The sequence below is a fragment of the Lontra canadensis genome, unplaced genomic scaffold, assembly GCF_010015895.1.
Source record: "Lontra canadensis isolate GAN:19392208 unplaced genomic scaffold, GSC_riverotter_1.0 scaffold143, whole genome shotgun sequence".
Lineage (NCBI taxonomy): Eukaryota > Metazoa > Chordata > Mammalia > Carnivora > Mustelidae > Lontra > Lontra canadensis.
Window position 1 is genome coordinate 864,576 of NW_022631137.1, and position 14,222 is coordinate 878,797.

A 14,222-nucleotide genomic window follows, 5' to 3' on the forward strand; every position below is an offset into this window, starting at 1 on the left:
CAGTAAGCTTCAGACACCCGTGCTCCCTATATGGCTTAGAGGCCAAATGCCAGCAATCTTTGATTATTATCCCGTCCTGCTTTTCCTTCTAATAGAGAAATATTTTGCTTTTCCTTGTATGGAAATGGAAGATAGTTCAAAAATAACGTGAGTTTTTCAAACCCTCTCTGTTTGCTTATCTATTTTACCTGCCTAGCCTCTGCTGGCATCTGAATATTTGATTCTGAAATTAGTATGTCTATCAGGAAATTCAATTTACGATCTCTAGCAAAAATGAAACAAGATGACTACTTATTACTGAGATTACTGTGTAATTAAATTTTTAGGGCATTTGGTAGGCCTGGTCCTAGGCTGAGCACTTAACTCCATAATAAGCACAAATAGCCCAGAGAGTAGGTCCCACTGTAGCTCAGTTTCCACTTAAGAACACTGGTGTGTGGAGGGTTTCCACAACTTGCTATAGTTCAGAAGCCAGTGAAAGGCAGAGCTGATACAAGGTCTACTTCTCTCTCTATAGTCTTGGATTTTTTTTTTTTTTTTTTGGTCCAATTTTTATCCTTCCTAAGCTGTCTGAGGAAAAAAAAAAAAAATCCACATCCAACATCCAGGGAATCCCAGAGAATCTGGTTCGCAACTTGTTTTGCACTGCAAACATCTGATCTGCAGAGAGTACAATGAGCCCCAGCTCTGGTCTGAGGGCTGTTGTCCTGGGGAGGAATCAGCAAGACAGAAGTAGCCCAGCTCCCTGTTTGGGAAGCTCTCTGATTGATAGTGTTTGCAGAACCCTGGATGTCATTCTACAGTCTTCTCTCATATCCAAGCTCAAATGTCCTAGGACATGTAACACCTTGATGATGGTATAACAGAGCCCGCTGGTGTTTAGGATCTGGTCTTACTCATCACCGGAAGCCGTGTGGCTGGTTAAGCTCTTGCCAGGCATGTGACTGAAGGGACGCATGAATGTGACGCTGGCGCTGACAGTGATATTTCACCATGTGAAGATGACCTCAAAATGTGATGGCTCTAGGAAGTTGCATTTGCCGAAGTAGAAGTTGGTAACTGTAACTTTGCTCATTTTGACCAGACTTCATGGGACCTGATTTATCTTCTCTTCCCCACTCCCAGCTTTACTGAGGTATAATTGATAACTAAGATTTGTACATATTTAAAGTGTACAACTTGTTGACTTGATATTACATATACACTGCAAGGTATCAGCACAATCAAACTAACTTACATATTCATCATCTCACATAGTAACTTTCTTTCCCTTCCTCCCTCCTTCCCTCCCTCCCTGCACCCTTCCTTCCTTCCTTCCTTCCTTCCTAACATTTTATTTATTTATTTGACAGAGAGAGACACAGCAAGAGAGGGAACACAAGCAGGGGGGAGTGGGAGAGGGAGAAGCAGGCTCCCCACTGAGGAGGGAGCCCAATGCAGGGCTTGATCCCAGGACCCTGGGATCAAGACCAGAGCCAAAGGCAGGCGCCCAGTGACTGAGCCACCCGGGTGCCTCTTTCTTTCTTCCTTCCTTCCTCCTTTCCCTTCCTTCCCTTCATTTTATTCTTTCTGTGGTGACAATATCCCTTTTAACATAGTCACGCTTGTTAAGGATCTGAGAGGGCCCCATTATCTTCTGTTGTATTGTAGTTGATGGGAAGGGTTACTTGTAGTGATAACACTCACAAATTATGGATTGGAAAGCTTTGAGAACTGCTTTTCTTTGACTACCAAGGGTCTCCACAGTATCTCCTATAGAATCGAGCTGCTTTATGTCACTGGGATTTGTATTTGTTTCTCAAGTCGGTTCAGCTGTAACTGTCCCATACTCAGTCCACATGACAGCATAAGCTCGAGTGCTCCCTTTCAGGTACTGGGATGAGAAACCCACATGACTTATTCTCGGAAACTCAGGATGCATGGCTACCTGGAATGCGATGTGGGATGCTTATGCCTCAAAAAACAGGCATTTGGGGCTGAACATTTAGTAATCCTTTTGTTATTGTGGTGCGTTGCCATTTGTGTGCAGGTCTGTAAGATGACGGAGGGGAAGTGATGGTCTTGCATTCACACAGGCATGACCACAAGGTTTGTTACTCCAGAATAAAAGGGAAAGACTTCACTAATGACTTCATCTCTTCCAGCCTCAGGTTTTGCCTCTTTAAAACAGGGATAAGTATGTCCTCTTTGTAGGACTTCATGTGGGTCCGGAACATTTAAAATGCTTAACATGATGCCACATGGTCATTGTTCCGGGAATGTTGGCTATTAATGGATGGGCTTTGAACTGTGTCCCTCAATTCCACTGGGCTAGTGTTCAACCCTGGGTAGGACATTGATCAATAACTTCCTTTAAAATAAACATATATCCATATGGCTTAGGGAATAATATTTGCCTTCCCTTGCTTCGTTTCCTCACATCAACACACCTGAGCACCTACGCATATGCACGTTAGACCTCTCTTGCACACGTGCGCCCACGCCCAGGGTTCCCACTTCATCATTACAAGAAATGCCCCACAGTGGGGCTGTTGTTATCATGTATTAAGTCTGGCAAGTTGCAGAGCTATCATTTTTACCCAAGTAGAAAGGCTTCATGATGCATAAATCAGAAATCTGTTTCTGGGCATTTAGTCTGTTGTGGAAACTTTCTATACCATTTACGGCCATGTCTCGGGTGGTTGGAGCTGGAAAAATGGGTCAGCAGAATGAACAATTCTGATCTTTCAAGCTGGAGCCCTGTTATATTGAGGGTATATCTCTGTTTAATGGTGCCCCTTTTATAAATAAGAACAGACTGACTTAGCCAAATTGGTAGTCAATGCACAAGGGAAAAAAAAAAAAAAAAGAAAACCCAAACTACTAAATGCTAATACTACGGTTTATAATAATAATAACACAAAATTCAAATGTCAATCAGTATGGAAAGAAGGTAGAACTAAACCCATTAATCGGGATGCCTGCATGGCTCAGTCGGATAAGCCTCTACCTTTAGCTCTGGTCATGATCCCAGGGTCCTGGGATCGAATCCCACATTGGTTGGGCTCCTTGCTCAGCAGGGAGTCTACTTCTCCCTCTGCCTGTCACTGCCCCTGCTTGTGAACACTCTCTTGCTCACACTCTCCCTCAAATAAATAAATAACATCTTAAAAAAAAAGAATAAAACCATATATCCATTTTAGAGAATGTTATGTAATTGCTAAAAAGAATGAGTTTGGTCTCTATGCATTAAAATTGAAGGAACTCCCTATTGATATCTAAAAGCCAATTAAAAATGATGTGTACGCCATAACATCATTTATAGAAAAAGTGTGTACATGACAACATGTATATTACAAATATATACCTATTACATATATATGCATAAAAATGCAAAGTCAAAAAACAGATAATAATCTATAACGGGGTATCCTCTGGGGAGCTAGGGCACTGAGCTGGCAGTGGCATTATTCAAAATATATTTAACCTTTTCATTAATGTTTATTTCTTTTTTTTTTGAATGAATCTATATTTCCATGTTTCACATGTAACTAAAATATTAAAAATGGAAAGTTTCATACATTTTCCTCTACGACAGCAATAAAATTATATCATTTTTGAAAATCTACAAAACAGAGGAAAATGTCTTCCAGTCTTACAGTTCAACTCAACCATTAGCATTTTGATGCAATGCCTTCCATAATTTGGTTGAAATCATGCTATACTTTTCCATTTAAAAATTTTTCATTCATTAGGGGGCTCTGTAGAGTCCTCACCTGGCTCATTTTAATGGATATAGTATCCCACTTAGTGTATATACTTTGATTTACTGCATTAAATTCTTCCCAGCTTTTTGGTGTACCATTAAGTATCGCTGGCCCCCCACACCTTAAGTATCTTATGAGAGATGCATTCTGGGAAGGATTAAAGAATCAAAGTGGTAGAACACTCTCAACTCTTGTTATGTATGTGAATTCTGATCAGGAGGGGTTTTGAGAGGGCTTCTTGGTTAGGAAGGACAGAGATTCCTTGTCCTGAAGGGGTCTGCAGTACGTGACAACATCCTCACCCGGCTCAAAACAGCATTGGGGAACCGGAAGAAAAGCAAAGACTGCACCCACCCAATGGTGGTCCTCAGGAGACACCCTCCAAGCCACTTTGAAACTCTCACAGCTCTAGAGAAGACCCAAGGCCAGAACCAAACTCTGAAGCCCCTCTTCCAGAAATGACTAGGGATGAACAAGGAGGTTGTGGTGGTGGAAAAAAAGGAAACAAACAAAACTTCCATCCTCCCTCAACTTACTATAATAACAGCAAAGTAATTGACCCAAGTGATCCTTGAATGACTGTATTTCACCCCAAATGGGAGTTATTCTGGAGAGATTGGAGGAAGGGCAGGCATGCTTGACCTGAAAACTAAATTTGCCCCAGTTGTGAAAATTATCTTTTTATAAAAATTATTATTTTTATAAAAGTCTAGTTGGCATACAGTATTATATTAGTTTCAGGTGTACGACATGGTGATTTGACATATTCAGGGCTCACCAATAGACTGTTTTCAGTAGTCACTGAAAAATACCGTAATGATTCACATGGTTCACTGTAGCAGGTCAGCAGCAAGGACACGGCAGCCACACCGAGGCTAACAGGGCTTATGGAAACATACACCCTGGTTAAATGATACTTAAGAGATACAGAGATAGGGATGAGCTCTTGTAAAGGACTTACCATTTGTATAAGGGTTGACAGTCTTTTTATTTGTCATTACACGTGCTGTGGCATTATTTACCTATGTACACAGAAAACTCAAATGAGCACAAATTCCAGGGCCAGCCCACAGTTCAATTAGTTGCATGCATTATGACTGTGATTACTTATTAAAAAAAAAATACAATGCATTTTAATTTATAAAAGGCAGTAGGTGCATAACAAAATCATACATTTTTATAATTACATTTACTTCATAACCATTTTAACTTACAAATCATTTCAATAAAGCAATGTCATATCATTTAAAAGTTTAATAAGGAGACAGTAAAAGCAAATTAAAAGGAACTGCATAATTGAAGACTTAAAAGCATGCGTGTACTCCATGGTAACACAGAAACAATAAATATTTTTAAACACAAAATAAAATTCATATGAAGGGACATGCAGTGGAGTAGAAGAGGGGAGAGACAAGGTACAAGGGGACATAAATGTCAAAAAAAAAAAAAAAGGGACAAACAAGATTTAGCCGTGTGCAACACGTTGGGAGGGAAGGACCATTGGGAGAGCAACATCTAGCATTCAACACTTGAAACAAGAGCCTTCGACATCGCAAGAATTAACAAGATCATTCAAGCTTTAAAGTCACAGCTAACGAAAGGATAAAAGAGAGGGTGCATTGTTTAACACAATATGGAGTTAACGATCTGAGTAAGATGTGCACTGTCATGTCTCAATCCAGTCAGTGCCTCCCAGGCTCGCTTCGAACGTACACTCAATTACAGGCGTACCGGTACCCAAAAAAATAGAGCATCAAGAAAACTTAATACGACAAGTCAAAAAAATACCACGTGGTATATATATATGTAGAGAGAGAACCAGCACTAGATACGTGAAGCGGCAGATGGACTTCACCACTTACCATTCACCACCATCGCCAGCATGGGTTTGTATACAGTTACCATGGTTACTGAGAGTTTGGTGAGGGGCCTAAGCGTTATCGTCGAGGGGGGGGCGGGAAAACGAAAGGCAAAATATGCAACATCTTACTCCAAAGACTAAAAAGCATTTTTAACTGGTATTTTTTTTTTTTTTAAGTTTTAACAAATATAACCCTGTGGCCATGTTGAGGGAGATCCAGTGGTAGAAAGAGTAGATTCTGAGTATCCAAATTTTAGCATTTATTTTTATTATTTTTCTTTTTCAGTGAAGAGAGGCCAGATATTTAACAGGAAATCCTGTTTGGTTATTTACTTTATTACCGAAAGAAGGCAAAGGTTCAAACTGGCTTCTTAAATGAAAACAAACAAACAAACAAACAAAAAAAAAAATGAAAGATTCAGTGACAAAGACCTCTCATTTTTTTTTTTTTTAAACAATAAACAGTTTTTCTTCCGAATGCTACTGCTTTTGCCATTTGAGTCAATTTGGACACCACTGTGGATCCCTCGTCAACCCTGCAGTGGAAAGAAAAAGAAAAGGAACAAAGAAGAAGAAAAAGAAAAAAAAAAAAAAGAAAAGAAACTGCTCTGTTTTTTTGTTTTGTTTTGCATACTGTCTCCACTGTTTGGAACCTACTGCACCCGTTGCTCATAAAACACAGAAAATTAAGGAAAAAAAAAATTTTAGAGTAACCTTTCTTTTGTTTCACTTTTGCCATTCACCTTTCATCAGTAATAAGAAGAACATAATAAAGTAAAATTAAAAAAAAAAAGTAAGGCCAGTTTTCCTTTTTATATATAAATATAAATATATATATATATATATAAACAATGAGAAGGGAGTGGGGTCACATACAAGACACGATGATGCATCTGGAACAACGAATGAGCGTGAAGCAGACATTTATAAAGAAGATGTAAAGGAAAATATTTTGAACATGCACCTCGATTTTACGGCCCTCTACCACGGTGCCGTGTAATTTCTCCCTCGCCCTGTCCGCATCGGCACTATTTTCGAAAGTTACGAAACCAAATCCCTGCATGCAGGAGGGAGAAGGGGAAAACAACATGCACATTATTATTCCAGTCAACGACCACTGTGTAACGTTCTCTCGCTTTAATTTCTATTTCTTGTCCTGGCTTCAGTTCTGTAACATGCAAATTAGAGAAATTATAAGAATACAAAGATGTGCAATAAGTAAGCGACAAATGTGAACAAGATTTTTTTTTTCTGTCACCAGTTAGCTGTAACCCCTGAAGAATTCAAAGAATGATACCAAAAGTACCTTTCTAAATGTCACTACAGAAGAAAATAAGTCTAACGGAAAGAAAATGAGATCAAAATAAATTTACAGTGTCTTCACAGAGAAGAAAATGAAATAACAAGGAAAAAAAAGGGAACCACTTTCTTGACATGCAAATTAAGAATAAAATAAAATAAAACGTGTGCACGGAATTCAACAATGAATGCCAAAATCTTCTAACATTGCCTACAGAGTCATGCCGTGTGGTCTTAAGAACATCTCTTCTTCATGCAATTTTAGGGTTATTCAGATTTGTCAATTTTACAGCCTTAACTTCTCAAAAATAAAAATTAGAAGCCTAAAAAAAAAAGGAAAGACCTTTTTCATAATAAATCTTAACCTCTTTGATCTAATAAAATAATCACATGAAATGAATTGAAATAAACATCAACTGATTAATAATGCAAAGAGTTCAAGTTGCCCTTTTTTATATCAATACTTCCCCCGCCCCTCAAAAACATATACGCTTCTGAACTTGTCAACTTTCCAGGCTAACTTCATTAACTGAAAAGGGAAACGTATGCATGTATCGTAACCTTCTAAGACATTATCTTGATATTCACTTGTCAAGTCAACAGTTAGAGCTCAGGTAAGAGACTTATTCGCAGTAACACTCTGGGCGCTACCTCTCCTACTGATAGATAACGGACCCTTTCCTTCGCCACTGGCATATTTTGTTTTAATATTTCAGCCTCAAAAAACAACCCCACTAAACGTCACATTGTCAAAAACCACCTTTTTTCCTTCACTGACACTGTTCCTAAGAAGAGTACAGAGAATATGACACATTATTTTTAAACCCCCTAAAAATATTTGTACATCTTGTTCAGAAATATACACCAACCTTTTGAAACCATTCCAGTGTAAATTTGCCCAGCTCGTTCTGGTGAAACAATGCAATGTGTCAGGACTCCTATTTGCAACGGGGTAAACTTCAGTAAAGGGGCATGTTGGTTTCTAGCTTAGTTGGGACAGTCTGACATTCAGTCTCACTGATAAAAGAGACAGTAATTACAAATAACAAGTAGTCAAGCTACTAATGGTAACCCAACCCCTCGCTACATTGCTGAAGGGATTTCCAAAGTTTGGGGTATTCAGAGAGGTGCTGGCCCAAGGTCTGCCTGAAGAGAGAACTTTCCAAAGTCAACGTGGGCTCATCTATAGGAGATCCCATCCGGGGATGGATCCAAGCTAAGTTAAATGATTATGCTGCAGAATTCTATAGAGAAAAAATAAGCAGCTTTACTTTGGAGGACTGGACTGAGAAGTCTTTGATAATATGACCCACTGTGAGGATCTGAGATGAGGACGGGTCTGGATGATTTGACCAGTGTAAGACTTTATGCTCCATAACAGAAGAACTTTGTCTCGGACATCGCTTGTGGTATGCCCATGTGAGGTGTCCAAGTAGCCCAACTGGTGAGTTGTACAGTAATAGCTCTTTAATGGACTGAAGACAGCATTTGAGGGGTTTGCTCCATGAATGGCACTGACTCTTGGTCAGAGGGTCCCAAACTTGGTTGCCCAGTGAAAGGAAGTGGGGGGCATAGCATATGAACATTAGGATTCCTGGACGCTGCCATGTGTCTACCCAATCAGAATCTCAGAGCGGAGCCCAGACATCTGTCTGCTGAGAAGGCTACAGCGTGCCCCAGCAGCTGTGTTTCCATGGCCTCTCTTATTACCAAGCACCATCAAAGGCAAGTTCCAGTTCATTGTATGAGGTAGACTATTTCATTGCCAATGTCCAATGGGCACCCTATTCAGTGGAGTGAGTTTCGGAGGTGACCATCTGTCTGACGTGGTGATTTGGATCTTGGGCGTATAGCCACCGTCTCCTCAAAATCAAAATCTCTGGCACGCACAGAATCTCATACAACTAACAAATAAAGGAAATAAGGATGCTGGCTGCAACAGGGGCAATTCTCTCACAAGGAAAGCAAAGAAAGTCCACAGTTGGAATCTTACGGATGGAAGGCTTGGTGGCATCATTGCCATCCACGGGCACCAGGCATTAGCATCACAGCCCAGTGAAAGGGGACATTTAACTCCCCGACCCAACGTCATCCCAAAGAATCACATCGTCGTGATTCTTTTCTGACCCCAGGGCAAACACACTGGCCTAAAATCTGCACTGTGGGCATCAGGGAGACATGAAAGTGGAGATAGAAATAGGTTCTAAAATCCCATGTGAAGTTCATAAACCACAAAACAAGTAGTTCACTATATCCCCAAATTCCTACCCTGTTTTGAAGTCAGATAACATATAAGAATTCTTCTTATTCTTACTCTCATGTTCCGCTACACTTCTCTTTCTCTCTGTTTTGTTTGCTTTTTGTTTTGGAGGTCCTCATTATTTCTTATTTCCAGCTGCTGAGATGACTAGTTGAGATTCTAGAAAGTTGAATGCAGAAGTGCTTTCTCCAGACATAGGCCCAAATATCAAAGGGACTATCCTACCTCTTCCACTGGACAGTCACCCCCTCCCCCTCCACAAGGCGAGAAGGGATATGGCCAGAAGATCACTGGAATTCTCATCTGGAGGGTGAAACCAGTTACCTGGCCATTTTCAGATATCCTCTCTGCCAAGTGCAGGAGATGGGCCACTCTTTGAAATCGGTGCTGAGGCTACTTCCTTTTTCCTGCCTCAAGGTCAGAATTCTATCTCCAGGAAAGCACAACTTGGAATTCTTAAAAACTTTCTGAATATTTTTATGTCAGCCTTAAGAAGGGGAATGTAAGAAGCACATTCTGGACTTGGCCTGAGAGCTCAGGAGCTGGGTGCGATACTGGATGTGGAACCCTGAACATTCTAGAACACACAAGGGTGCATGGAGCACGGCCCAGGTGCTCTTTGCTGCAGGAGACGCACTTCTCCCAGAGTTCACCTCAGCAGAGGGGTGGAGAATGTTCACTCCCAGGTTCAATGCCCTTTCTTCCCAGAAGCCTTCCCACCTCTAACAGTCTTGGCCTGCCCGCTCGCTCCCTTGCCATAGAGCATGGCCCGCACCCTGACTGTGGCTGGTCTTAGTGTTTGTCTCCCCCACCACTCAGGAAAGTCTATGAGGACCGCTTCAGTCTCACTGACCATGGATTCAACCATCTTCTTGTCCCAAGGAGGGAACTAGTCCTCACAAATCATCTACTGAATCAAAGATCAGACTGTCTATTTCCCGGGTATATTAAGAAGTAGCTCTCTCTGGTTGTATCCCCCACATACATCATTTCAGAGTTCAACAACATGTTTTTAAATCTCCTAAAAGGAAAAATGAATGATAGGATCTCCTACCCCTAAATGCTATCAAATTCTCATTTTTGAAGTCGGTTGTGTCTTTTTAAAATGTGGCTTCCCTGTATACTTGCTATCCATGTGCCCAGGAGCTATTTATGGTAGATGTTCTCAGGATAACATAGATACTACCTGTATCTTAATAGGGCATGTGCAAACACGCCCATGCACACACACACACACACACACACACACCAAACATCCAGAACACACAGCCATACTCTGTGAGCACTGAGTGACCTGCCTCGGGGACCAGCTCCAAAGATAATGACCAGACAGTGAGCTCTGGCTCTGAGGGCCCACCTGCTTCCTGGCTGCTTCTGTGCCAAACGATGCACACAAGGTCGTAACAGTGGTTCAGGTTTCTTAACCATTTAAATGGAAATGTCCCTTTAAATAAGGCCCTTTCCTGCAGAGGATAATGTCATAATGTCAAGTCTGAAAAATATCCCTGGGTGAGTGGCTGTCCCCATTTAGCAGTTCCCCCAAAGGACTGTCTCGAGGACACTCCACTCACACCGCAACCGTCAGCCCCCAGCACCTGCCAGAACGCCTCTTTCCGAGGGAGCCTACCCACCCAGGCTATTCTTGATGTCTCCTAATCAAAAGTAAAAAGCAGGTTCACAAAGTCAGCCACTGGATGAGGCAAACTTAAACGGTCTTCACCGCTAAAGCCCCAGAGACAGGCTAATCGTGGCAATGACGGAAGAGGGATTAAAAATAGTTCCTCCATTGTACTTTCAAAATAGCAAACGATATTCTTCTAATGTCCCAAAACAGCTCTCGAAAGGAATTAAACAGCTTTTTCCAACTGGGAAAAGTTACAAAACAAAATATAAAATAAATATAAATTAAAAAAACAACAACAACAAAACCACAACAACCTTTAAAAGCATTAGCGCCACAAACTCAGGATTACAAGAGAGTTGGTCAACATTCCGGGTCATCTAGGATTTTGCCAAGAATGCATCAGGCCTCAGTGAAAAGGATTAGTTAGGCTAGGCACATTTTTCTTTTCTTTTCTTTTTTAAGATTTTATTTTTAAGGGACGCCTGGGTGGCTCAGTGGGTTAAAGCCTCTGCCTTCGGCTCAGGTCATGATCCCAGCGTCCTGGGATTGAGTCCCACATCGGGCTCCTTGCTCAGCAGGGAGCCTGCTTCACCCTCTGCCTCTGCCTGCCACTCTGTCTGCCTGTGCTCACTCTCTCTGACAAATACATAAATAAAATCTTAAAAAAAAAATTAAAAAAAAAAGATTTTATTTTTAAGTTATCTCTACACCCAACGTGGGGCTCGAACTCACAACCCCGAGATCAAGAGTTGCATACTCTACCAACTGAGCCAGCCAGGTGCCCCTGGGCATGTTTTTTCTTAATGCACTTTGCCTTGCAAGGTATAGAAACAGCTTCTATAATGATTTTTAACCAAGGAGCAGAAAGAAAACGAACTTATGTTTCCCCCAGCCTAGAGGTCACACCACTGATATAAAAATAACTAAAGTATCTGAAATTTGGGGAGAAGACCCCTGCACTGGCAGAACCAGAGAGTATAATGTTTTTTCTTTCTTTTTTTTTTTTTTTTTAAATCTCATGCAGCGTATTACGACATCATTTTGGCCATGGAAAGGAGAGTACTGGAATTTTCTTCCCTCACATCAAGCTGTATCATCCTGTTTAGGATGGACAGGGCGCAGACTACCGAAGGAATAATGCATGGGTTTGTGTGCTTCACGGGAAGGAGGGGTTGCTATGCCCAGGAGGGGTAGCACTTGCTCCCTTAGAGAAAACCAGTTCTTCTCATAAACCCTCTTGGATACGGACTTGTCCCAAATTGCCTTCGTGAGGAAAGTGACGGGGCTAAATCCAGTATCTCTCTGTATCTGATAAGCAATCTGTCCCAATACCAATTGCACAGTCTGAGGATGCAAGGGAGCTTAGAATTCCTGGAAATTGGGCAGAGTTATTGAAAGTGGTCACTTTCTGGCTGCTGAGGTCAATCTCGGGGTCCGCCGACAGGACGCTTACCGCTCAGTATCTGCTGCTAAGCCTAATGCACTGACTTCCTTAAGGGAGATTCTGAGGGAGCCCTGGAGTTTTCTGTGCACGCAGGTGGGATGAGGACACATTTGCCACCACAAAACACCAGTGGGCAAAGGGGCATTTTGCATTTAGATGAAGCGTTGGCGTTTGTCTAAAACAGGCAAACACAGGGTTTATAACTTTAACGGCAGGCCTGGAAGGTTTGTTAAAACACAGATCGCTGGGCTCCCATTTTGAGTGTCTGATTCGGTAGGTCTGGGTTGGACCTTGAGAATTGGCATTTCTGGTACGTTCCTAAGTGCTGCTGCTCGGGGGACTGCATTTTGATGACCTCTGATAGACGGGATGCTTTGAGAGAGCTGGGCCTTTTCTTCTTAAACATATTTCCACGCTGAAGGTGCTGGAGCCTTTCCACATAACCCCTGATTTTTACTAACATGCTTAGGTCTGGAAAAATTGACTTAGAAATTGGTCTCCTACAGAAAAAACCGAAAACCAAAAACGAATTCAAAGCAATGGCAAGTTGCAAAATGGGGAGTGGCAAACATATTAATGAATCCAATTATATTCAAAAGGTTGGTGTATATGAAATTTTCTCCCCTACAACCCAGGAAAATAACTGCACTTTATTAATACAGAATAATCACATATTTACCTGCGCATGAGACTATCAACTCACTTTTTAATATAAAGAACATAATTATCACTGAAAAACAAAAATGTAGCAACAACATTATTTTTTAAGCATGGGTAATTTTCCTCTGGAAACTTGATATATATATAGATAGATAGATAGATAAATAGATAGGTATAAAACAGCAATTTTAAATTACCCCCTTATACATTTAAACTGAACCCAATGCATTTCCCCCCATTTTGGAAACTGGAGGAGGTCTCTAAAGGAATTCCCACTGAAGTGTATTTTCACAATGTGCTATTAAAACAGTGCAGTTGTTTCCCATTATCCATAGTAAACGTTTAAAAATAAGCTAAACAATCCTAAAGTAAATTAAATTGCTTACCTTTGAGCCTCGCTCATTAAAAATAATTTCAACATCTAAGATTTTACCAAATTGCTGCAAAGAAATAGAAATGTTTTATAAGCAAGAGAAATGGAGGACATCAGATTATGCACATTGGTAACTGAACCCCAAGTCCGAGTTTGTTTCTTTGTTTTCTCTTTCAGTATCGGGGTGGAAATTTATGTTGTTTCCTTAGTGATGGACTTGAACCAAGAGAAAGCACACGCATACATATGATTTTTATTTTATTGGATACCCCACCAAGTGAGAGGTCATAGTATGGGCCCGTGCAAAATGTGTATCAGGTGGTTAGTTCTCTTTTTCTTTCTTTCTCTCTCTTTTTTCTTTTAAGATTTTATTTATTTATTTGACACACAGAGAGAGATCACAAGTAGGCAGAGAGGCAGGCAGAGAGAGAGGGGGAAGCAGGCTCCCTGCTGAGCAGAGAGCCCGATGCGGGGCTCGATCCCAGGACCCTGAGATCATGACTTGAGCCAAAGGCAGAGGCTTAACCCACTGAGCCACCCAGGTGCCCTTCTCTTTTTCTTTCTTCTGGTGTGGACAGTTGCTTTCCCAGGCACTGAGCAGCAAAGATGAAAACTGGCTGGTGTATAAACTGATTCTCAGAGCCTACTCCGCTAGCCACTGGCAGAAACAGCCTTGATGATGGATTTTAAGTGGTAAAATGTCCACATGGCGTCTGATGGGGAGGATGGTGGCCTGTGGCCCCCGTGTAAGCTACAGGAAGAGCCAGGCCATGTAAAGGAAATCAAGTATGAACAGATGAAAGCAAGATCCACCATGTGGACATCCATCCTAATCAAGACACCAGCATAGTTGTGATTAGCCCTGAGGCTGAAATGTACTTCTCTCAAGATGATTCTCCATTTTGTTAAACAAACAGATAGATTTTAGACAATTAGCAGGAAGAGGCTCTACAAG

At 41.2% G+C, this 14,222-nt stretch overlaps 1 protein-coding gene across 12 annotated transcripts in view; it reads right to left on the minus strand.

The window, feature by feature from the left end:
* The window catches only part of RBFOX1 (RNA binding fox-1 homolog 1), a 2,042,166-nt gene that overhangs the window by 105,544 nt on the left and 1,922,400 nt on the right, over positions 1-14,222 (minus strand). For all 12 annotated transcript variants that reach the window (XM_032843801.1, XM_032843800.1, XM_032843795.1 and 9 more), the window contains 3 exons: positions 13,281-13,334; positions 6,572-6,664; positions 4,708-4,768 (listed from right to left, as the gene is read on the minus strand). In XM_032843801.1, the coding sequence (XP_032699692.1) occupies positions 4,708-4,768; positions 6,572-6,664; positions 13,281-13,334 (208 nt within the window). The remainder of the gene's footprint in view (positions 1-4,707; positions 4,769-6,571; positions 6,665-13,280; positions 13,335-14,222) is intronic.